Source organism: Chelmon rostratus, chromosome 15 (genome assembly GCF_017976325.1).
Source record: "Chelmon rostratus isolate fCheRos1 chromosome 15, fCheRos1.pri, whole genome shotgun sequence".
In the NCBI taxonomy this organism is placed as follows: Eukaryota; Metazoa; Chordata; class Actinopteri; order Chaetodontiformes; family Chaetodontidae; genus Chelmon; species Chelmon rostratus.
Genome location: NC_055672.1, coordinates 18,034,990 through 18,058,555, shown reverse-complemented (window position 1 = coordinate 18,058,555; position 23,566 = coordinate 18,034,990). Strand labels below are relative to the sequence as shown.

The 23,566-nt window shown below is 43.0% G+C and overlaps 1 protein-coding gene across 2 annotated transcripts in view; it reads right to left on the bottom strand.

Annotated features, from left to right (window-relative positions):
- Positions 1-20,993, bottom strand: part of ldlrap1b (low density lipoprotein receptor adaptor protein 1b) — a 31,025-nt gene extending 10,032 nt beyond the window's left edge. For both annotated transcript variants that reach the window (XM_041953302.1, XM_041953303.1), the window contains exons 1-5: positions 20,778-20,993; positions 6,371-6,513; positions 5,345-5,457; positions 2,613-2,727; positions 816-888 (exon numbers count right to left, since the gene is read on the bottom strand). In XM_041953302.1, the coding sequence (XP_041809236.1) occupies positions 816-888; positions 2,613-2,727; positions 5,345-5,457; positions 6,371-6,513; positions 20,778-20,862 (529 nt within the window). In that variant the 5' untranslated portion in view covers positions 20,863-20,993. The remainder of the gene's footprint in view (positions 1-815; positions 889-2,612; positions 2,728-5,344; positions 5,458-6,370; positions 6,514-20,777) is intronic.
- Between the last annotated feature and the right edge of the window lie 2,573 nt (positions 20,994-23,566).

The window sequence follows — 23,566 nt, the reverse complement described above, 5'->3', positions numbered from 1 at the left end:
ACAGCACTTTGCCTGCTGTGTCCACGGTGGTTCCTCAACACGCACCGTCTGCTTATCTCCTCATCTGCTCTATCGATGGTGCTCACAAATTTAAAGAGGTTGAATGCTTTAGAAGTTTGACATAAAACAGGAAAAATCTAAAAAAGATATTCAGGGAAAATCCCAGCTTCCACACAGCAGAGTCATACTGTCACTGTAAAGGATACAGAGATGATTTACTCCAGTCAGCCCACCTCTGCCCCAGGCTAGCCTTACTTCCTCTACACCCCTCTCCATGTCGATACCTAGATGAGTCTTTAACCATGACTGAGCTGCCGGTAATAAAGAGGTGTCACTAAACTGAAACAGGTCTCTGCTCTCTGGGTGATGATTTAACCACTGTGTGTGTGTGTGTGTGTGTGTGTGTGTGTGTGTGTGTGTGTGTGTGTGTGTGTGTGTGTGTGTGTGTGTGTGTGTCCCGGGAGGATTGGTTCAATCAGTGGAGACATTCCTCTACTGTATGTGAGTGTGTGTGTGAGAGAAAAACAACAGTGATTGTCAGGAACAGCTGAACAGTTCTCCAGTATTTGATATGACCCCTCTAGAGGGTGTCAAGGCCAAGACCAGGAAGACGGCAAAAAATGTATGTTTCCACGCTGTGCGGGAAACCGCAGGATAAAAGACAGGATCACCGTTTGGCCACTACGAAGGAAGGCGGAGGATGTACACAATGAGTGGAGAGAATAACAACAGTGGGGGTTGGAGAAGGAAGAAGAGAGGAACATTTTCACCCATCCATCACACGCCTCCAGTTGTTGGGGGGCCACCATGCGTACCTTCCTTGGCAGCCTGCCAGAATTCAAACGCCACTCTGAAAGCCTGAGCCACCGTTAGGGTTACTGCCTGGGCCTGTTGGAGGGAGCCAGAGAGACAACGAGTGAGACAGAGGGATAAAGTGAAAGAATGAAACGAAGATGAGCAACACACATATGCATCTCATTCACGGGATGGAAACTCAAGAAGGTCAAGGAGTTATGACCGTGTTAAAAACAGGAACTGACCACATACACGTGAAGGAGTTCCTTCACAGACACTTAAAGAGGAGGAAGAGAAACCTGTGAGCTCCATGACAAGTTGTTTATGTAACAGGGAGGATACGTGGCCTTTTGGCTAGAACTAAATTAGTAAGGGGAAGGAAAAGGAGGGAGTGGCACACTCATTCTGGAAACCTCCAGGGATGGAGAGAATGCCAGAGAGGGATGACAACCTCCCCGCCCTTCACGTTCTCACTCCCCGTCTTTCTCCTGACTTGATACTTGTACAATTGCATGCATACAAGTACAGTGTGGCTCAAAGTGGCAGCACGGTTGTTCTCAGGTTTCTTTGTAGCATACTCTATCTGCATTAAGCGTTTTCCATAGATTGCCAGGGGCAAAAGTTGGATTGAATACCTGAATGCAGAATTCTGCACCATAAAAAATCTGTAGCCTACATCTGAAGTTACAGGCTTATATTTCACTATTCATGTTTAAATGTAACCAACAGCACTGAAGGATTAGATCAAAACATCAGGAAGACTGGAAACATCTAGTCTAACTCTGTCAAAAGGTAAGAAAATCCACCTATCAGCACCTCTAAAGTTCATTAATGTACATGCTGTTTTTCGTGGGTATTGTTCATTGATCTATTTAAAAGGATCTCCATTAACTGATGCCCACCAGCTAGTCTTCTGGGGTTCAAAAAACAAGTACATCATGTACGTGATACACACATTACTTTTGTTCTGTGTTCATCACATGCACACCCTCTAATTGTGTTACATCAAGAGAGTGGTTGTTCAAATTTTCTCAAGACCTTCAGATGTACTTTCATTTGTGACTCTGCTCATCCAGTGAGGATGAACTGGTCTCAGGAGCCATCATCAGGGAACAAGAACAAGACATTTGACATGGCCAACACTGGATTATTGATCAGCTGCATAAGTGATGCATTCGTAAATGGTATTTGAATGAGGATTTCCTATTAGATTGATTATGTAAAAGAAGGCAGCTATTAGAATGATTTGGGGTTTTCTTGGATTGATCATTTGACTGTGCAAAAAATGTGCTGGACAATTCCTTGGCTTGGAGCAGTGACTTACTGGAGTGACTGTTGGCCTGGCAATCTCACAGTGACAAAAAAAAAAAAAAAACTTCAGAAAGTAATTGTACCTGTCCAAGAAATAGTCTGACATTAAACAGAATAGTAATTTTTCCAACTAGGCTTTTGTATAATTAAAGAAATAAGATATAACGTGTTCACTGTGCTTTAGAGGTGCTGGTAGGTGGATTTTGACTTTAGGACAGATCCATGCTAGAACCTTCCCCTAATTTTCAATCTTCATATGGAGTAAAATATAAGTGGTCTTGATTTTCTCATCTTACTCTATGCAAGCAAGCAAATAAGCATATTTCCTAAAATGTTCAATTGTACCTTTAACTGGATGTGACAAACGAAAAGGGCACTAAACATTATACCTGACATTCAGATCCATCTGGTTTCATACTCTGTGTGTGCTGTGTGTCCACTCACACCTACTCGTACACACAGTGGGTGTCTCAGACACACATAATTGCACACACTCATTTACTTACCATTTTTCTCTTGGTGCAGAGGAAGGCATGACACTCAAGAGTCTCGTTGTGTTGGCTCTGGACGATGTAGGCAAACACTTTGTCGTGCATCTTGTCTGCCGTGCAATATGATATTCTGAACAAAAAAAAAAAACACACACACACACACACAGATGCGCACACTTTAATGAAAACTCTAAGACTTTATGGAGTCATCACAGATCAACGTGCAACTTCATCTGCACTAAGCCCTTAAGCCAGTCCAGCAATCTGAGTCAAACTGTTCAATCCAGCTTTTCTCTTAACTGTTATAGCAAAAAAAAAAAAAAAAAAAAACACTCCTCACACTCTGCACATGATCAAATACAAACCCCAGCTGTGCGCAGGTACTGAGCTGAACAATGTCATGAATTTGAACTCAACACGTGCACAGCGGACATCTGTGCTTTTTGCCAAACGAATGCCGTTCCTTTCTGCTTTTCAAACAAGTAACTACAGCACACTCCCACTGTGTCCACCTGTTTAATGACCTTAACACACACAGTTTTAAACCATAGCTTTTAGATTGGGCCAGGCCCCTGTACGGTACATGAAAAGACTCCAGCAGAAAGAGGTGGCTGTTCCTCGTCTTTCTGTGATGTAGAAGGTCATCTTCAACTCTGTGATTTGTCTGTGTCGCATGTGAGAGAGGTATCAGTCTTGCTTGTCAGTCTCAGGTGCGGAGCAGGCCTTTAAATTAAGCTGTAATGCTCCACAAATAGCTTTTCTCCACTATTTGATCACCATGTCATTACCGTAATACCAAAGTGACGGGTACACTGGCCAGTTGGGGAGGGAGACCCAAAACGATGGAGGAAGGCTATAATGAATGTCTGCCATCTGTCCTTCCTTTCCCCTTCGAGCATCAGCTGAAACTTGACTGTGGGATAGTCACACACCCAGTTAACTAATGACTACAGAATATACGCTGTGGAAATAATAAATAAATAAATAAAAAGCGAAGGAGGAAAAGTTTGGAGAGGTTTAAGAATCACGGCTGCTGTCTGCACAACACAACCGAGATTTACGGGCAAATGTTTGGGAGGAGGGCGTCGGGAAAATTGGGTGTCTAGGCAAATCCATTTCTTTTATTGGTCGTCCATCTTCTCAGCAGATGTCTAGGGACGAGAGCTCCAGTGGGGTGCGAGATACAACCAGCTGCTTTATGTCTTCAGACCATCCTGAGGTCACAGCTGGCCTCACCTCGTGCAGTCAGCCTTTTAATTGCTGTAATATTTACCTCATATTCTTCAAATGAGAGAGTCCATTATCAGTGCAGCATTTTACAGTTGATGCCGGGTTGCATACACTCTGTATTTTGCACACGAAACTAAACAAAAGGACATTTGTCTTGTCAGTAGAGCTGACAATTATTTGAGAGGACTTTAAATTGTGTCCCCCTCGGGAGGTGCTGGACAGCTGAAGGGAGGTGCAGAGGGAGAGAAGATACTGCATGAGGTGAGCGATACAGGTGCATGCCTGTGTTCTATAAAAAGGGAAGCTTGGCCCGCTCATTTGGTCCGTTTACCAAGACAATCAGCGGCAGCGGCAGCTGTGGCACAGCTCGTGGAGGCAAATGGGTACTGAGGCTACTCCTCAGAGCTGTGATTCAGTCAGATCTGAACACACACGATACACATAAATTAAGACTCTGAGCAACTTCTGTTTCTTTAAGATATATCTCTGATGTGAATTTCAAATAAACAAAGATTTCACTTACAAGTCCAATAAAAAAAGAAACCTTTAAAACCAGAGAATCATCACTTTTTAAGGTTTCTTCAGAATTTAAGTAATTCAGTGGCCGTTGTCTTTGTTGCCATACGTATACGATACAGATTTTTAATATAGATAAATTCTGTATCCCTGAGACATCAAGTCCATCCTCGTTATTCTAAGCTGCACAGTCGGGAAGCAGTTGCTCAAAAGCAAGCAATGCAAAATAAAGCAGGTGGGAAGAATGTTACTGTCTAAAATAAAGGAACATCTCAAAGTGACACTGGAAAGCCAGGAACATGGTCAGTGTAGACAACTTGTAAATAAAACTGTTCGAGGATAACTTTAGACAACTCTCAGCAGTGAGATTTTGTCCTCAATCTGCCAGCTTTTAGGAGAAATTATTCAACATAAGCCTATTCATGCTTGGAAAAATGATGGAAAGTCCCATCTCTCCTTGATATGCAGACCCATAAATACGGAATTTTAGAAAAGTGATTCAAGCTTGGCTCATAAGCTCGAGGCCAATGGAGGTTAGGCAGCTTTAAGCATACAGGCTGTGGCAGGCAAGTGAGATCTGTAGGCATTTACTAGTGAGAATGTGTGTCTGTGTGTGTGTGTGTCAAGCTCAGACATACAGCTGTTGTAGTGCTCCCAAGAGAGTTGAGATTGATGAGACATACTGCTGATAGACTGAGTACTCTCTTTTTTTCTCTCACACACACACACACACACACACACACACACACACACACACACACACACACACACACACACACACACACACACACACAGCCTTGGAGTACCACACCTCCTTACACTCATATCCACCCAGTGATGGATGACAGCAGTGGGGGAATAACAACTTTTGTTTTTTTGTAGGTGATAAGGACAGGCTTAGGGTGAAAGTATTTCACAACTGGGGCCAACCAACGGAGCCAGGGACACATAATGCATTATGATAGTTGAAAGACCCGACCGCTCGAGACAGCAGGACTGACCTGTATATGGAGATGTTTTCTATCAGCTGGTTGGAGGCACTGTCGTAAAGGATGATTCCTCGTGGGGAGACCTTTAATGTGACTTTCTGGAGTTTTTTTCCACTGGCTTTGGCCTGGGAGGAAAGGAAGTAGGAGAAAAACAGGGTGGAGAACAGAGGGTAAAACAACCTAGTTACATAGCAAATTCCCTGTCATCAAGCTTTCGTGGAATCCAAACTGTAGGTCAACAGATGCCAAACAAAACATAAGTTAAATCCTTGGAAGTATGACAGACATTGGAACCAAACATTGCAGAGCTGCTGGATTGATTAAAAGTCAGAAAATATGTACATTCCATAAGCCAATTAACAAAGACGATGTCAAAACTAACACACAAACACATCTCAATAGAGATTCCTAAGAAGACTTTAACAACAAATATGCGTGTGACTGAGAACCTAAGAGACATCCAACCCAGAGTAAATTAGAACTTCTCCAACTATAGCTGGACAAAATATTACTTTATACCAAGTCCAACTATTGCACAATACTACAAGTTCAAAATGATCCCATTCAGCAGCCTAACATCCTTTTCAGAGGGACACCAAGGGCAGCCAACAGATTAGGCCCAATCAGAGCCTCTGCCTTCCCCTCCATACATCAGCGTGTCCCGAGTCCCACCATTCTGCCGCCGCTAACTTCATTATCCACTGAGCTGCCAGATCCAATAACATTAAGCCTTCTCTACCATGATAAAGCTGGCTGAGCCATATACTGAGCAACAGTGTCCAAACTAATTGCATCCTCCAATAAAATGTCAGCCTTGGCCTCAGGGGGGTAGAGAGGCAGGCAGCAAAGCAGTCCCTTTCACCGAGGTGTCAGTCAGGTCATAAACAGGAGAAATCTACTGGACGACTATGATTTCTGACTGGCGGAGCCGATGATGTGGGAAAGATATTATTCGTGCTTGAGAGAAACTCATTTTCTGGCAATTGTTTTTTGTGTGTTTAGCCTGCTGCTGGTATGTAGGTGTGTGTTGTCTCTCACCGTGGCCACTATCCTCTTGACAGCAGCCGCCGACAGTTCCTCCCCTTTGGGCTGCTCAACCATCGTGACCCCAAGGTACTTGAGCTGGAACACCATGCCCTCCAGAAGGGTCTCCCTCGTGTCCGTCCAGTTCTCCGGAAGCTCTGTAGATGAGAGACACGCACCTGTGACACTTCTCGTTACTAAAAACTCTGCTGCAGGCTAAGAGAGCTTTTAAATTTTGGTTGACGATGTTAAGATTGAGCGAGGGATTATGCTGTTATTTCCCAATGCCACGAGTTGCAACTTTATCAGGCAGCAAACAGAGTATTTTTTTTATCCATATGGCTTTGAGGTCTTGGAATGTGTACTGCTACAAACACTTCCTACAGCAGCTTCACAGTTACAGTCTTCAAGATAGGTTTACAGTCATGTAGGAGAAGTAGGAAGTGTTCAGAGGAAGTGTGAAGCTACAGTCACTGCTGGTGGCGTCGCTTATGTTTGGGAGGTTTCAATCAAGTTTTTTGCACCTTGTTTTTGTGACTGTGGTTTAACAGCTTGACACATGGCCCGGTTGTGTGAAGAGATGCAGGTGTCAATTTGCAATTGCAAATACTCTTCAGTTACCACAAAATACTGAAGTAAAATAAATCATACTGTGGTGGCATTTGGAATAAGCATGTTTTCACTTTTTTGCACTGGATGTAAAATATATGTTCAAGAGGCAAAACTGGTCCTCTTGACTTTTTGCCAGGACTCATTTACAATCCTGCCAACTATTGCCGGTGAAGTCATTCATAAAAGATAATCCCCCCTTGCGCACTAGAGAATGAGACTTATCCAGGACTCAATATTGTACATTCATCTGGAGAATGAAACACTGAGGCTGTGGTTTTGATTTCTTTTATCACAGGAACGCTGGGTGAGCTGCTCAAGGCCATGTCCTTCTCTTCATATAATGTCAGGATGGAGACAGTCGGGGCTGCCTGGCTACAGGACTACACCGCAGAGAGGGAGCAGCGAAAGAGAAGAGAACAACTTGTGTGAACTGACCTGCCTTAAAATAACAACATATCATTAAGACTCATGTTAGAATTATGCTGACAGGCAACACTCGACTTTCAATATTCAGCAGCTTTCAGACTGACCAACATGAGACAATTAGGAACCAGCTGCACAAACAGTTTTCTGACAGAGCCAGAGTGGAAACAATACTTCAGAGAGGAAGTTAACACCAGTAAACAACAAACTGCTTCTTCAGTATTGAGCCATTTGCTCCAACAATAAACATGCTAACTTCTCCTTGAAGCTCATAAAAGGTTTATGGACTTGCTACTATGAGGTGTGACAGTGAGTGGGGACAGAGAGACCAATTTGTCTCCAAAAGGTCCATCAGAAAACACAATCAACAGCATCGCACCTTCCCTCCTGGGTAGTTTTCATGGCACCCAGTATCTGCAGGGGGATTCACCGCCACCACATCTCAGAACCCATTCGCTATTGTCTGATGACAATTTAGCCTCTGGGGGCAACAGCTAATGTTTTAGGGCTTCCTGTGTAGCCAGCAGATATCTGGATAATGGATATCCAGGCTAAGACTTGCTCTTCCAATGCGTCAGTCATTGTTCACTGTCCGATTAGCAACTTGACTTTCAAACTCAACAACAACTTGACATTTGTCCTAATCTCTATAATCAGATATTTGCACATGAATGCAAATGTTAAAAAAGAAAAGAAAAAGCTAAATCCTCACACAATAGCAAATGGTTCAGAGACTGCATTTCGGCCAATGAGCTCCAATTCTTTTGCCCTTCACACAGACTGTTTACCTGCATCCAACCAAAGCCCCCTCAAAGGTGATCGGTCAATACTACTCGGACTACAAATAGGAAGCTGAACACCAGCAAACCCAAAATCTTGTCCCTTTCCTACAGATTCTGCATTCATATGCAGATATTCGTTTATAGAGATTACCAGCAGTCAGCAACAAACTATAAAAAAGGTTTTGCTTGTGTGCTAATAAATGTACCAAAAAACAAAACGTACATAAACAGAATTGAACAACTACACAATTTTAATCATCATCATAATGATCAGATGCCAGCTCAGTAACAGAAGTATTTTTAAAAGCTTTTTGAACGTGTCTATACTTTACTTTGATCACTTGGTTAAAGAACTCATATTGTTTAGGGAGTATAAACCACTTGGAAAGGGCAGCAGAAGCTAACCTATAATATTCCTTTCATCTCCAGCCAAACCAAGGCAACCGTGAGTGCTTATGGAGAAGGGTTTATAATGGTCTAAATGTAGCTCTAACCAAACCCATACTTAATGGGTGAGTCTGACGGTGAACACCCACTCGAAGGTCAAGGTCTTTGAGCTCCTAAGTGTGGAGAACAGATCAGGCTCTCCTCCTCTGCTGATCATGTACTTACATTAGTGCTTAGATAGGTAGCACCCTGACTGCCATATAATCTGCGGCGAGGAATCATTAGCTCCTATTCATGATCTAAATCAATTTACCAAGTGGACGATAAATGTCCATTACAAGGTGTAGCCACTTAGGACATTTGCAGACATTTGCACAAATATGATGGGGATAATGCAGGCTTAATCTCAGTTAGCATGACATTTCTAACCTGTAGTACTTGCTCGCGTTTGTAAAAGCAACAGTGAACCTGAGATTTTCTGTCTTTACAAAAGGCAACATTGCTGACAGGTCTGCTTCACTGCATTTCAACAACATGTCAGATGTACTTTGAAAATGCTCTGAGTGATTTAAGCCTTAGGAGAGGTGTCATTCACGTAATACACGCAGCTGCAGCAGCAGGCTTGTGCTGGTCCAGCGAGATATCAGAGGTAAGCCTCGATACTTCAACTGCCCACACTAATGCTTACAGGAGGCAAGTCTCTAGGGATGACCAGCAGTTCACCCTGACTGAGTCTTAGGGATCTCCCCCCCATCCCAAGAGATCCCGAGGAAGCTACTGTAAGATCTGAATATGCAGATGATGGAAAATCTTTAGCCCAGTCTGCCTCAAAAAGATGAGTCGATGAATATTGTGCAAAAAATGAAAAAAAAAAAAAACAAAAACATCTGCAACCTCACTGTAGCAGTTTTAGTGGGAAATGAAACAACAGCTTTCATCAAACACTGACACACTTGGATTTAAAATGAGCAGAAATAGCTTTAATTCATAGCTATTTTTAGACTGGTGCATGTACCCAGAGTGCTGCTTTGTACAGAAGAATAATCCATTTTCATATTGGTCACATTTGCATTTACACAACCAGCCCCCCGCCCAACACCACCACCGACAGCAGCCCCCCCTCCACGGCAGCTCTCTGCAGCTGCGGTGCTGATTAGAGCAAACTTCAAAGGATTCTACGCTGGAGCTCTGGCTGGTCAGTGAGCGCTGCTTGCATGGGTGACACTGCCTGTAAATGAGGCAGAGAGAGCAGGCAATGGAGCACTGATGTTTGCTGAGTGGAAGGGGATGGGATTGGGGAGGCAGGTAGAGGGCCGCAGCTGCTGCCAACATCAGTGAGCGAAAGATACACAAGGGTGTGTTTAACCAATCAATTTTAAAGAATAATGTGTATAATAAACCAGTGGGGTTCATTCAGCCTTTTTATTCCGGCTCCTGCTCTGGAAGTCTGCACAGTCCCAGTTGCCTGCACCTCGATCCACTGGAAAACTTTTTATAGCTGCCCAGCTGACCACCTCTTCAAAACACACAAACCATAAATATCAACTGCACTACTACACAGACTGGCAGGCCAGACGAGGGAAATATGTGTTATGGACAAAGACTCAGCAAACAGAAACAATACTAATATCTGCTGGTTGACCACAAAATGATCCAGGATTGAAAGATAAGAACTCTCAGCATCTGTCAACACTGGATTAACTCCCAGATGAGACTCTTCTCGGTGATGGGCCCTCTAAATAAAGAAACATTAAAGCCCTAAAACAGAAAAGTGACGTCTTATTTGCTCTGTTGTTGGGCATGAAAACATACTAACAATAGGGGTGGGGAGTATGGGCCATATAACCTAAACTTTATATCACTTTTAGTTTTTTACGTGTCTTTTACAGTTACTTTTAGTAAATACTATATCACAGTATTAAAAAAATAAATGGGCTACTCCGTTCAAAACATTATTCCACCTATTTTCACCCTATTACCAAAGTCAGAGGACATACCTTAAGAAAGACAAAATGATTAAAAAAAAAAAAAACAGACATGTTTATTGGCTCCAAATAGGAATGAAAATGAGATATAGGCCTACATCCATATGGAAGGAGTAACCTGTCCCATAATGTAGGCCAATTACAAAATGTATTGTGATTCATTCTCAGTTAGACAAGAGGTGGGATTGGGCACCTCAACAGCATTTACTTTGCAGAAACCTGCAGTATGGCATATAAGTACAGCAGACAGTTTACCACGGGACATGTCTATCAAGTACCTTTGCATACAGCAGCAACACACACTAACCGACAAGCATGCAGCAGAGGGGTCTTTCCTGCAACAGCAAAACCAGCTGAGTTTGCATTGCAGTATGAAGTGTGAAGATAACGTTAGCTCTGGTTGTGTGAAACTATACAAAAAAAAAAACAACAGATCCAACCTACTACTCTGGTTAATGAGTCGGCTTCAAATGAGGCTGAACGTTCACACAGTTTCTCTTGACTGTTCCTCAACGTAATGACAGTATTGCAAAATCCCACTGTTCACCAATAATACAGTGTCATCAGTATTTAGAAGCACATAATATTCAGGCGAGTTGCAAGACGTAAAGACAATGGCTCCAGGGCACCAGGGCCTTTTCTCTTTGGTTTGAACTTGTGAAAAATCATCAGTCATGACTCAGATACTGTTCCAATTGAGGCCTCATCCAGCCAAGTGCAGTCTAGTGTTCTCACTCTGCCTGTTTTATTGAGGATGCTTTAAGAGCTGACTTGTGTGAAGTTGGGATAGATAAGTATCCCAGCATGCATTTTGCCTAGTTGAACATTTGCACTAGTGGGTCACATCAGCAGCAAGCAGGCCATTAGATTTATTAAATTTATTAGATATTAGATTTTGTATATTGTAAATATACATTACAGTGAGGATAACAAGCATGTTTGTTAAGTGAAGTTAAGAAAAAGAAATGTAATTTTTCCTTCTGTGTTTTAATAAAATAAACTGTTCATTCGGCTAGCTAGAGCTAACTATCCATACTTACACATTTCATGTGTAGTATGTGATGTGATAATAGTCAGAGTAGCACTGTACTGTACTCATAGCCCTCAACAACAAAACCCACTGGCAGCCACTCATTGAAGCGTAATCGGCCTGTAATCACACAGTCTGTATGAAGTCCACTCTTGCAGTCAGATGGAAACCTGCTTCCATCCCCTCTGTCTCCTCCTGCCTCAGACAAGTCTCAACACTCCACGGGCAAGGCTCAGCCGGGGGATGAGCAGACGAACAAAGAAAACAAGCGGCTACTTCCTCACTCTGCAGTTCACCTGATCTGAACTGTCTACCAACCTTTAAAATCTCTATATCACACTGTCAACTGAGTAGAGTGTGAAAAGCAGACAGGTTTAAGAGTACACGAACATCAGACTTCTGGACCAGCTGTTCCTGTAAATGACACGGATGTCATTAAAGCAATAAGGTTTCTTCACAAAAAATGTGTCTGGTTGCCTTTTAGGCTGCATGAGAATGTGAGAATGTGTTTCACACATTTCAAGTTCCTTAAATCTGTGGTATTTCAAGGAATTTTAATGTAATTACAATTTCAAAGACAGTAGTCTGCATACTCACTCAAAAACTAAAGGAACTGTTCAAGTCTGGGCCTACGTCATATTATACCACCTTTTTTCCTATTACCTCTGCTTTGCCAGACTTTTCTCTAATATGGAAATGAGCACCAGTATCCAAAACAACAAAACATTTGCAGAATGCTGGGAGGTTATCGGAGCAGTGGGGTTCAATGAACTGTGAGCATAAAACCAGACAGAGAGTCTGTCCGTTGGAGAGAGCGTCAGGCCAGGCTGTGGTCATCCAACTCCTACGGTGGTTACACAAGACTGTTGTGGAGGAAAACGCACTAGAAAAGATCTTGGCCTCTTCTTTAAGATTCAATCATTTGAGTCTATGCATAAGCCAGGATTTTTCATGAAGTTTTAATGAAGCTAAAACTACAGAGGCAGTTGGGCCCTTTTGATGCAACAAGAGATCTGGAGAGGCAAGCCGGCACAGAGGTCTCGGGAATTATAATCAAAGGGATTTGAGGGCTGAGCCGGTGCAGCGGCAAGCACAAGAAGGGGTGGTGGATGTGGCGGGTATTTTGGTCAAAGACAGAGGAAACGAAGCAGGCCATTTGGACAAGGGAGGGTCAGAGAGAATTGCTATCGCTTTCCCGGTCAACAAAAAGCGACAGAGGCAGTAATGAGGAGAGAAGATCTGCTCTTCCTGGCCTTACCTCTGCTTAAAGAAAGGAAGATGACAGAAAGCCAGACAGTCATAGGTAGTGGAAGGGAGACAAGACGGGTGGAGGCAACAAGACATTCATAAATGAAAAGCAAGACGATAAAAGAGAAACAAGAAAGTGTGGTCATGCATAAATAAAATCAATTTCCAGGAAAAATGTGAAAAAATCCAAATTCCTACCATAAATTCACATGCGTACACGCAACAAATCTACTGAACAATTAGGCTGAGATGCAACAGTTTAATCACTGTGGAAACAGAAAAAGCACTGTTGTGAGTGCAGGCTAAATAATGAACTTAGTACTCTGGAGCTGGCAAAGAGGGAGATGTACATGCAGCACACAGGAATAAAAACACAAATCACCACACTGCCATCCTGACAACTTAGTCGTTCTATCACTGCAATCTAGCTTGCTTCCAGCCAACATTAATAGTGTTTCTCTGCTGGAAAATGGATGAGAAAGCGCCTCAGAATATAAGCTTTGATTGACCAACAGTTAAGGGCAGACAGAGATGAATTCAAGATGAAAATGCCCACTCTTTTTCGCAGTCAGTTACACATTGCTTGACCGAAAACCACTTCGAAGGTGACAAAGCTGAGCAGGGGACATGACTGGTGTGACTGAATCAGAGATAGTGTGACCTTGCACAGGTTTTATCACATCAAACAGCAGGGGTGAATGTTCTAGCAATATCCGGGAAAATCCTTTTACATCCTTGTTGTTGACATCATCCTACAAGTGATACCAGATTATGTCAGTAAAGTTGCGAGTACATGAGTAAGCCATTGCAGTGCTGAAACCCCGGGTTATGGCGGTTACATATTCACAGTTCTGACTGATTATTTTGGGATTCTGAGGAAGGGCAGGAGGACCAGCAGCAATGCAGTGCAGCTTGGTTTAACATACAAACACAATTTAAGACTTTCAGGTCAACATTCAAAGATCCAGCATCACTCCACAGCCCCAGCAGGCTTCACAAGTCAAGCCTGCTGCATCAACAGTTTCCCCTTTGTTGGGATTTGAAAGGAGCTTCTGAGCACTGAGAGCTGTCCGTGTGGTGTCGCATTGGCGTCGGTGAATGAGTGAGAGGAGAGAATCCCAGCGCATTCATCTGAGCCCTCTGGATAGCACAACTGTGAATGACTCATTGTTTTTGGTCTGGCTGGACACACGCCTGCCCACCTGCATACCTTCTCCTCAACAAGATGGGAAATGAATAATTCTCTATTCTCAACCAGGGCTTTGTAGCTCTAAAACACATTAGCTGCCAAACAGTGAAGCAAGCAGCGAAACCAAGCAAATAACAGGGTCTCAGTTTTTGGAGATATGTGTCATCCTGGGACACAGGGGAAAAGTTTGCACACTGGCTGCCTTTCATGTTGTCCTCTCACAGGATAAGTGCTAAACTATGGACAGAGGAAACACGATCTCCTCACCAGGGATGCTTTGCGTATCCATGTGCAAGTGAGGGGCAATTCTAAACCCAAACAAACTGGCAGGGGAGGGAGTTGAGGTCAAAGACAAGCCTGTCATGTACTGTGTATAGTATTTCCTGCAGCGGGACAGTGTGTTTGGAGTCGACTGCAAAGAACCAGTGGTCATTGTAATGAAGAAACATTTCATCTAGTGTGAAGGTGAGGCTCACTGAAGTGTTTTTAACTGTTTATGGACAACAGTAGAAGTCCACTGCACTGAGCAATATGCCATAACAGGCTTTGGATACACACAGAATACACTCAGTGGGATCAACCCTGTGTTTGTTTAGCTCTTTTCATTGAATTTGTTGACAAGAAAAACCTAGAATATTACCAGACTAGTGTTTTAGGATAAATCAAAAAACTACCTTTGAAAACACAGGGAGTGTCTAAAAGATTTTAATTTGCTCATGTGTCCTCAGCTGACCTAGGCCTGTGGGGAGATGACCTCTTATCTCACAATGACAAGATACATGCAGAAAAGACCTATTCCAGCATTATTAGATTCCAATCAGGACACTTTGGGCTAATTTAGAAACTGCCGACTCAGATGAGGAAAGATGCCTGGAGGGATACACAGAAACAGCGCACAGAGCTTGCTGAGAGAGAGCCTTGGACAACCTCTAACTAGGCTCGAAAAAAAGTAAAGTCCTACATCTTTATTGCAGACGATCTTCTGTGGTTGAGTCTCATGTAACCATGTTATGCACTGTGTGGATGTAACCTGATACCGTATGTTCTCTTCAGGCTGCTGATTTCAGTGCAGGTCAGAGATGAGCACCATCATCACCATGTCTTGAAAAGAAACACAGCCATTACAGGACAAGCCTGAGATAGAGCATTGTTAAGAGAAGAAAGGCTGAGTGTTAGTCAAAGGGAAAAAGTGTGTTATTACACATGGGGCGATTGTCACCGACTGCCCCTGTCTGGTACAAAGACAGATCCAGTACTATTGTTCCCCCTCTTAACATCAGCTTCAGTGGAAAAGGATACAGGAAATGTTTTACATATTATCGGAAACCCAGCTCAAAGTGTCTGTGTAATACAAACAAATACAACAACAGCATGAGATACAAATGACCACAGAGACAAAAACTGCAGGACAGTTCACTAAAGGAACAATCAATACAAAGTAAGTAAGATGAACAGTCAGTGGGGGATCCTTTATGCCCTGCAGCAGTGACCTCTTTTGTCTTTGTCCTTGGACACCAGGCTCCTTTAATTTCATCCTCTACACCAGCGGACGTATGATATTCTTAAATGTATGTGTAGGAGCGTTCTCAATAATAGAAACGAAGTGGTGCGTGACTGTGTAGCTATCAGTATTTAATTTGATGACCATCCAAAACAATTTCACTTGGGTGAAGGAAAGGATTTGTAGAGGATAAGAGTCTTATGGTTTAAGTCGTAACAGTGAGACACGTGTCTTTCAGTATTGGCAAAATCCACTCAAAGAAGGAAAGTGAGGAGAGGGAGAGGGAGGAGAAATGAGTGGTCATGCCAGTCAGGGATTACAGCTGATGACCAGCTGAGGCCAGAATGTACTCTCAACAAGATGCAGGGTTATGAAACTGATCCTTAAAGCACCCTGTGTACAGCCTTGCTGTGCAGGAGGAGGGAGTTTCTACTCTGACTCAAATGATTAGGACAAATAAGGATGGATTTTTATAAAGAGAACTAGGTGCATCATCAAGTCTATAAATATACACAGAATATAAACATGTAAATCATGTCAACTACGGGACTGTGTATGCAAGATACCTTCACAGGTCTAAAACCCTGGACCAGATCCAAAACAGACTTGTGGAAAGCCTATCCTGATCTAAAGAAAACTAAGCACAGTTAGGACCGGTCCAAAATAAACCCAACAACAATTAGACCCTATCCAAAATGTGGCTGACCAAAAAAAGACTGAAACAGAGACAGACAGCCAACAACCAATGTAATAAATGCTTAATAAAATGCAAAACATTGTCAGAGTCCAGCTTCGCAAATGTCAAGGATTTGCTGCTTTTCTCAGTCAAAGACAAGCAAACAGGCTATTTCTGGGGTTCAGACTGTCAGATAACTGACACACAATTGATGGTCAGGTGTTAGTTACTAGGAACCAAAAGGACCGACAAGAACCTCTAAAAATGGCATTAAATAAAGAATGAACATTAAAATAAACCATTCCTTTGTTATTTTGCCTGTTTGATACTTCATCTTGCCACATACTGCCCGGAGGGCTGATGAAATTCCTTCTTGTTCAACCAGTTTTTGACATACAGGACCACAGATTTGCACAATGTATCCCTGAGATATTAGAATTGTGCTTGTCAGTTCCTCTGCAAATCTCTTCACTGCATCCTTACTCCAATATGTTTATGTGCTTCTTTGCAGAGACATGTCAACTTGGAATTTTGGCACACAGATGGAGAAAACAGGTCATTGAGAGGTAAAGGAATCTTCCATTAATAAAAATAATCCCCCCTTGCATTCTTCATATACAAGAGGAGTTTTGGGTAAAGGGTGTGTCATGTGAAGTTTCATAAAGTTTCACCACCATTGGGGGGGTAAAAGAGCAAGTTGTACCTGAATTACGTGTTTATCAGAGTGGAGGGGGGAGAGAACAGGTTGCTTCATCCGCTACCTGCGTTTCATTCTTGTCTACTGACTAAACACCCAGAAGACATCTATAAACCTCCATAGCTTGACTGACAAGTTAGAGAAAAAGGAAGGCTATCACTATGATGGGGTGCACAGAAAAGTCTCTTTCATGCAGGAGCTGCAGAGCAATGCTCTTATCATGTGTATCTAGTATTATTAACTCACTCGCTCAGAACAGATTAAAAAGGAAGGAGTTGTTGGGGACACTGAATCACCAACAGCGTAACTGCTTGTAGGCTGAGATAGCTGTCTAAATATACTTAATTGGGATTTGTAGGCGTCCCCCTTGATGTATAAGTCTCAGATGGCATTTGTGTAGTCGCGAAGTTCTCCTACTGACCATGACGTGAAAGAACTACCACACTGACCATATGTCTACACATATGGCTGAAGGAGATTACATCAATTATTTCTCACCAGGAAGGTGAACTGGTTAGCCACTGTGGCCCTTCTGGCTTCACAAAATGGCATAGTCTTTCAAAAAAGAGTCCCTTCTGTGACAAAGTGGGGGAAATAAAAAATGTTTTATTTCTTTGAATAAGAATAAATAACAATATTAGTGGAGGGTTGGTTTTTAAATTTTTTTCTGTATTTTCTGTGGGATTTTTTTTTATGTTTTCTGGAGCTAATCTTGCAGTTTGCACAGAAAAGGAAATAGTGTTTACTCTGAAATAATAACACAAGGGAACAGATATACATTTTTCTATTCGCAGGCAACTGAATGCAATATAGCACAGTGAATAACAGATGCAAATAGATTGGCTTTTGCCTCATAAATTCATCATATTGCAATTTAGTGTTTCACTTAGCCTGTGCCAGTTACTGGTGTAATGGTAACAACTCTGATGTTTAAAGTATCCTATTTTGAGGCCTGTGTCGGCTGAAAAAAGATGAAGTCAAACACTGATTTCCCTGCAAGATCACAAATTCTCTTAAGAAAAACAGTGACAATGCATGATTGTGCAGTCCTGCCAACAAACACACACACATGTGACTCCATACTCTGACACCACACAGAGAAGCAGATCACAAATACAGTAGATCTAACAGGGCTATAAATCACTGAGGACTTTACAACTCTATAAAGGAATCCTGTAGGAAGCAATCTCCATTACAGCCTGGCAGCCCCCTTTGGATGACTTTGTGCAGGGGACACAGCTCAGCCTGGTCGGGCCAGAGGTGGTGGGGGGAATGGCCGGTGCAGAACACACAGTTACTTGTTAGAGAAAAAAAAGGTATTTAAGATTAAAAACTAATTGAGACCTACTGTGTATCTCAGTAAACATTCAAATTAAGGCTACAGATATATTGTTTAACACCAACCCCAACTTCTGTCACTGCAGTGACGCTATGTGAGTATTGTACAAATGCAAATTCATCAACAGGTACACCAACTACCATCTCCGGTGGCAGTATCAGCAACACTCTCTCACACATCACACATCTAGGTGTTAAATATGATGTGGTCTGAATGGTTTAAACACTATGCACACCCCTCATCGGCCACCTGCATGCATGAGTCGACTGACAACCCGATATGTAGCTGTTTCAATATTGACAGTCCCACAGAAGCCAGGTCCTTGAGCAGGAACGTAGGAGAGCACTGTCTCTTGTCAGTGTAGACTGGGATTCTCTGCCTCCCACACCTTTCAGACTGTTAAAAAAAAAAAAACAGGGCGTTCACAGCCTAGAAGGATGGTTAATGTTACAAACCAATCCCTTCACCATCCCTGAAATTGGAAACTATTTGGATGTAACAGGAGGGCAGTGCAGATGAACATTTCGACAGCCCTTCAGACTGCCAACAAGCAATCGAGCTGCTTAAAACCACGCAGGAAATGACAAAGCTGACACATTCTTGCCCGTGCAGAGACACAAGACTGCAAAAGCAGGGGAAATGCCAACCTACTTTCAGTGTTGACATGCAGTGATCATTCAAGAGGCATGGGGCAGTTTTATGAAAACAATACTGGAACCTGTTACAATCCGACACTGACAGTGCAAGAAAAGGAATGCAGTGCTGATACATGTCAACAAAGTGAACAGGCAGTTTTGACAGGGCCAAGCCTAGACAGGAGGAAGAGACTTCTTACTAGAGACATGCAGCAAAATCTGGCCTCAGATTATGGGCCTGTCTAAATCTAGAAATATTGTTTTTTTAGGATAATACAACCAAAGCCAGAAGGAACAACATTAAAAGGAAATACTACATCATCTCATACAAAAAAAAAAACAGTCCACCTTGGAGCAGAAGCTTACTGCCATTACAAGATGAAACAAGTTGCCTTCTTATTCGTGACTCTGCAGTTCACTGGCGCCTTCTGAAACACAGTTAAGCCTGTAATTACAACAGCAGACTGAAAAAAAGAGGATGATGAACAGTTACCTGATCACAGATGAAACAGGAGGCTCCAGCTGACAAGTAATGTGGGTGAAGAAATGATCTGATGGATGTAAAATGACTGACGGGACCACCTTCTCTCTGCTTGACTGTCTTGTCATGGCAGCAGCAGAGAGAGGGGAGGATGTGACTTTTGCAACGGATTGAATGTGAAGTCATGGCAAGGCTTCACCATCAGCCTGAACTGGCAGCATTAGGGATTGATTGGCCGTTAGCGCTCTGTGACCACTGCCTGGTCAGATGTGGAGGCACCGTGCTGATTGTGCATCAACCCCACCCCCCCAGAGAGGAGTGGACCAAAACAAAGCATCGATTGCATTGTCTGGCACGTGTCACATCTTGCTGCCAACCGCTCTATTATGTATGAAACAAAAAAAAAGAAAAAAAAAAGACGGGAGATGCATGGAAGCGGGGAGGCATTGCCCCTTTGTGGAAGCAAAATAAAGGGGTCTCGACAGCTCAGCCTGCATGTGAAAGCCATGCTAGCATCGTCAGTGCGATCATGCCCAGCTGTCTGATTGTACACACTGAAGGGTGCAAAGCAGCAGCAGCGGAAGCCACGCATCACATGGAAATCCAAACTAAAACCCAGGTGGCTTTCGTAATAACCAACCCCCTAATACGAGTTTAGCACTGGGATGGACAAGAATCCCCTGTAAGGTTTAGTCTGCAACCACTCCTTATACAGCCTCTCTCTCTCTCCTTTTTTTTTGTTTCACATGGTGTATCGCCTAGCAACAGTGCGTTGCTAGGATTGTACAACCTTGCCAGGAGACGACCACTCATCTCTTCTTGCCTTTTCGCTCCCGTGACTGCCCTACACCCCTCTCCGGTCTCTCGACAGTCCACATCGCATCATTTTGGGCTCCGCACTAAATGTCGTACATCTGTAAACCGTGTCAGTCGGTCGGCACTGTGACGTGGCGCTCCACAACAGGGTTTCACAGGACTCCCAAACTTTTGTCGCGACATGCGGTCGCTTCAGGTCCGGCTGGCTGAAAACGAGCAACTCGTGCGACTTTGCGAGAGCCGGTTTGAGAGCTGAACTTGCCCTGAAAGCCTCGGTGAGGAGTCAGTTTACGGGGCTGTGGGGCGCTGCTGTCAGTGCGAGCGTCAAGTTCAAGAAGCACAACAAAACATTTCCGACTTTAAACGCTCGCTGTAATGTTAAACTGTCCGTTTTGACAGTTACCGGGTTTATGAAACACCCCACAATACTGACCCCAACAACTGTAACGCTAGCTGACGTCCGCAGACGAGTTGTAAAGTAACGCTAACGTTAAGTACACGCCGGTTGTAATGTTAGCTCCTTGTCAGGGCTAGCTTGGTTTAGCCAAGTTAGCCTTGGTTTAGACAAATTAGCACCAGCCAACGCCTCCGTGGTGATGTGTTGAACAACTGAATACTCACTTTTATGTCTGCCCGCACCCCACGACTGTTTGGCGATGCTGGGGCTCCGTATAATTGCCCTTCCAGCGGATTTCAAAGCGTCCATATCGTAATCCAAAAGTGGGGCAAAGAGCCCGACGAGCGCCTCTTGGTCTCTGTCGAAACACTTCGCTTGCTTCAGATCAGCCCTCTAACGTCCAAACTTTTTTTCAGCTGTTTTTTCCTCCCCTCCGCACGGTTAGCTTTCAATCGATGGCAGATTATCATGTTCGTCCCCCTGGGCGGCGTTATGTATGTAAATGAAGCGGATAATGCGCGTGACGCCCGTTTGTGGAATCACGCGAGTGAGGTTGTTGCAGCAGCAGCACATCCCGGGCGGGCGGTGCTGCTCCCTCTGTTGTTCCTGCTGATACACGGTACACTTTTACACCCACCCAGCGTCTTTTGTGACAAATGCTTTGGTAGTCACATCACGGGCTGCGGTTAGACCGCTCATGTTTAATTCATGGTTCTTCTTTACCGAGCTTCTAAATTCATCGTCTATTCAGTGGGAATGTCAGTAATGTCATGAGCAGAAACAGGGTCGAGAGTGGAACTACTTCAGTTCACTTGACTCACGCTTTCAAGTTGATGTAGCACTATAAAGCAGTCAATTTTGACACTATGCATAACAGTAACTAAAGTCTGACCATTATCCTGTCAAAAAATATTTTATTATTGTGAATGTTTTTCTTATGGCAACTGGCTAACCCCTCACAGTCCTATTTATTGCCTAAAAGTTGACCTTTCAGTGTCTGCTGTTTGTTTTGTTTTTTTGTTTATTTTTTCTTACATGTATTCACTTCATATAATATTACATTCATAAAATGTATCCTATTCCCTCTACTGTATGTAACCCCACGGCTGAGAGCCATGCATCATGTCATATTGACCGCTTTTGTGCATGGATAAAAAATACTTGCTTGATGGCTTAAAGGATGGGAAAACTGTGACAACAGAGATTCCTCTGAGATCAAAATGACTATTTCTGACCTTTGATAAGACTATAAAAGCTCACATTTTCTGCAGAGTGTTAAGACTTACAGTACAGGTTATATGTTTAGTGACACAGGCCATCAGTTTTGCAGGCACCATCATACCCATGAATAATATTTTTCTATTTATGCTTGGTTGATCTTCAATACATTGGAGTGCCAATCAAAATTTGCCCACAGCACATAGTAACTCCAGTCTTTTTTAGTTACTTACTTATTTTTGGTTAATTATTTGGTAGCATGCTGATTTATATTGTAATGTTCATGTTTGTTAACTGTTTTAAGCAAAGTTCTTGAGAAGACATTAAGCATTTTGTTAAGTGAAAATCATCCTCAAAGTCACTGAGTTTATGTCATCTGAGTCAAATGAGTCACTCGGGAGAATGTCTTTTCAAAAAAATCTTGCAGGACCAGATTTCATAGAGATGACAAGCTTGGATACAGGAGTGCAACAGGCCAATACCTCCCCAAGGACATATCAGACAACACCACAGTCTTCAAGCTGAAGCTCAGTTAGCAGAGACAGAGCACTGAGTTTAGTTTGTACAAAAAAATGACTCCAAGGGAGAATTATCAGTGTAGCACTGTCAACTAAACCATCCCTCTGTACTCAGGCAGGTGTGTTGCTTTTAAATCACTGTTTCTTTGTTGGCAGCTGCAACCATGCTTCACTGAATGGCTTGAGACAAAGGAGTGCACTGTCTGTGAGTAAATCTGCCACTTACTGAAGCATGCAAGACATATCTTTGACTTTTAAAGCAGCAGCATGAGTAATAGTTACAGTAGGTGTGTTTGGGAGGAAAAATCAATGAGTTTCTGCTGGGATAGAGAAGAAGGGTTCAACTGCACATAGAGAGGTGGAGGTATGTGAGAAGGTTGCCAGTCAACAGTCAACAGATGTTTCTTCAGTCTGAAGGTGAGTATGAAAGCCAAAACACGCATGATTTATTCATGGGACAAAACACAAGCAAGCAGCCTCATAGCATCAGCCATGGGATTCAATCTGTACACACATCTACTCATCCACACTGTAAATACACCACCTTTGCAATCACATGGGAAAACCAATTAATTTTTAATATGTCCCGCTTTGTTCCCTGTTTTCCAGAGGAACAAGTACAGAGGCAGGGAGGTGGAAAGTGTATATCCACCGAGAAAATTGCTTGTGGACTTGGTAAATTGAGTGGGTCAACAGAAACAGGAGAGCTATTCCTGGAATTTATCATGTGCGGCTCTTTCTCTTCAAACAGCTGGATTTGCTGTAGATTTGTTGGCCTAATGGCGTTGCAAGTACAGCTGTGCCAAATGCAGACCGCTAGAAAAGACCCGTTTATAATCTGTTAATTCCACGTGCTGGACTCTGCCAAACGGTGTGGTGCCAAACTGGAACAAGAGCGGCAATAAAATACTAAGGATTGACAGTAAAACAAATTTATGCCCAGCCTATGCACCGGTTAATGCGGAGAAAATGAGCGGGGAGCTTTACCCACATCGCTCTCACTGTGCAGGTTAATCAAGCGTATTTGGGGAAGCCTGGCATGTGACAGAATGCTGACTTGAGGGCTTCTTTCATACGGGGAAATTCAGTGTCCTTGGCGAAGGGAGTCTTTATCTCCTTTCCAAAATTTCCAAGTGCATTAGATGAATGAATTATCACTAAGATCAAAATATGTGGCAGCCCATAATTTGCTCCCTTTTATGGTTCCATCACTGACTAAAATCTCAGGCCCTGAGGTCAGCAGAGCACATAAACCCCCTGATGGTGATTACTTTTTG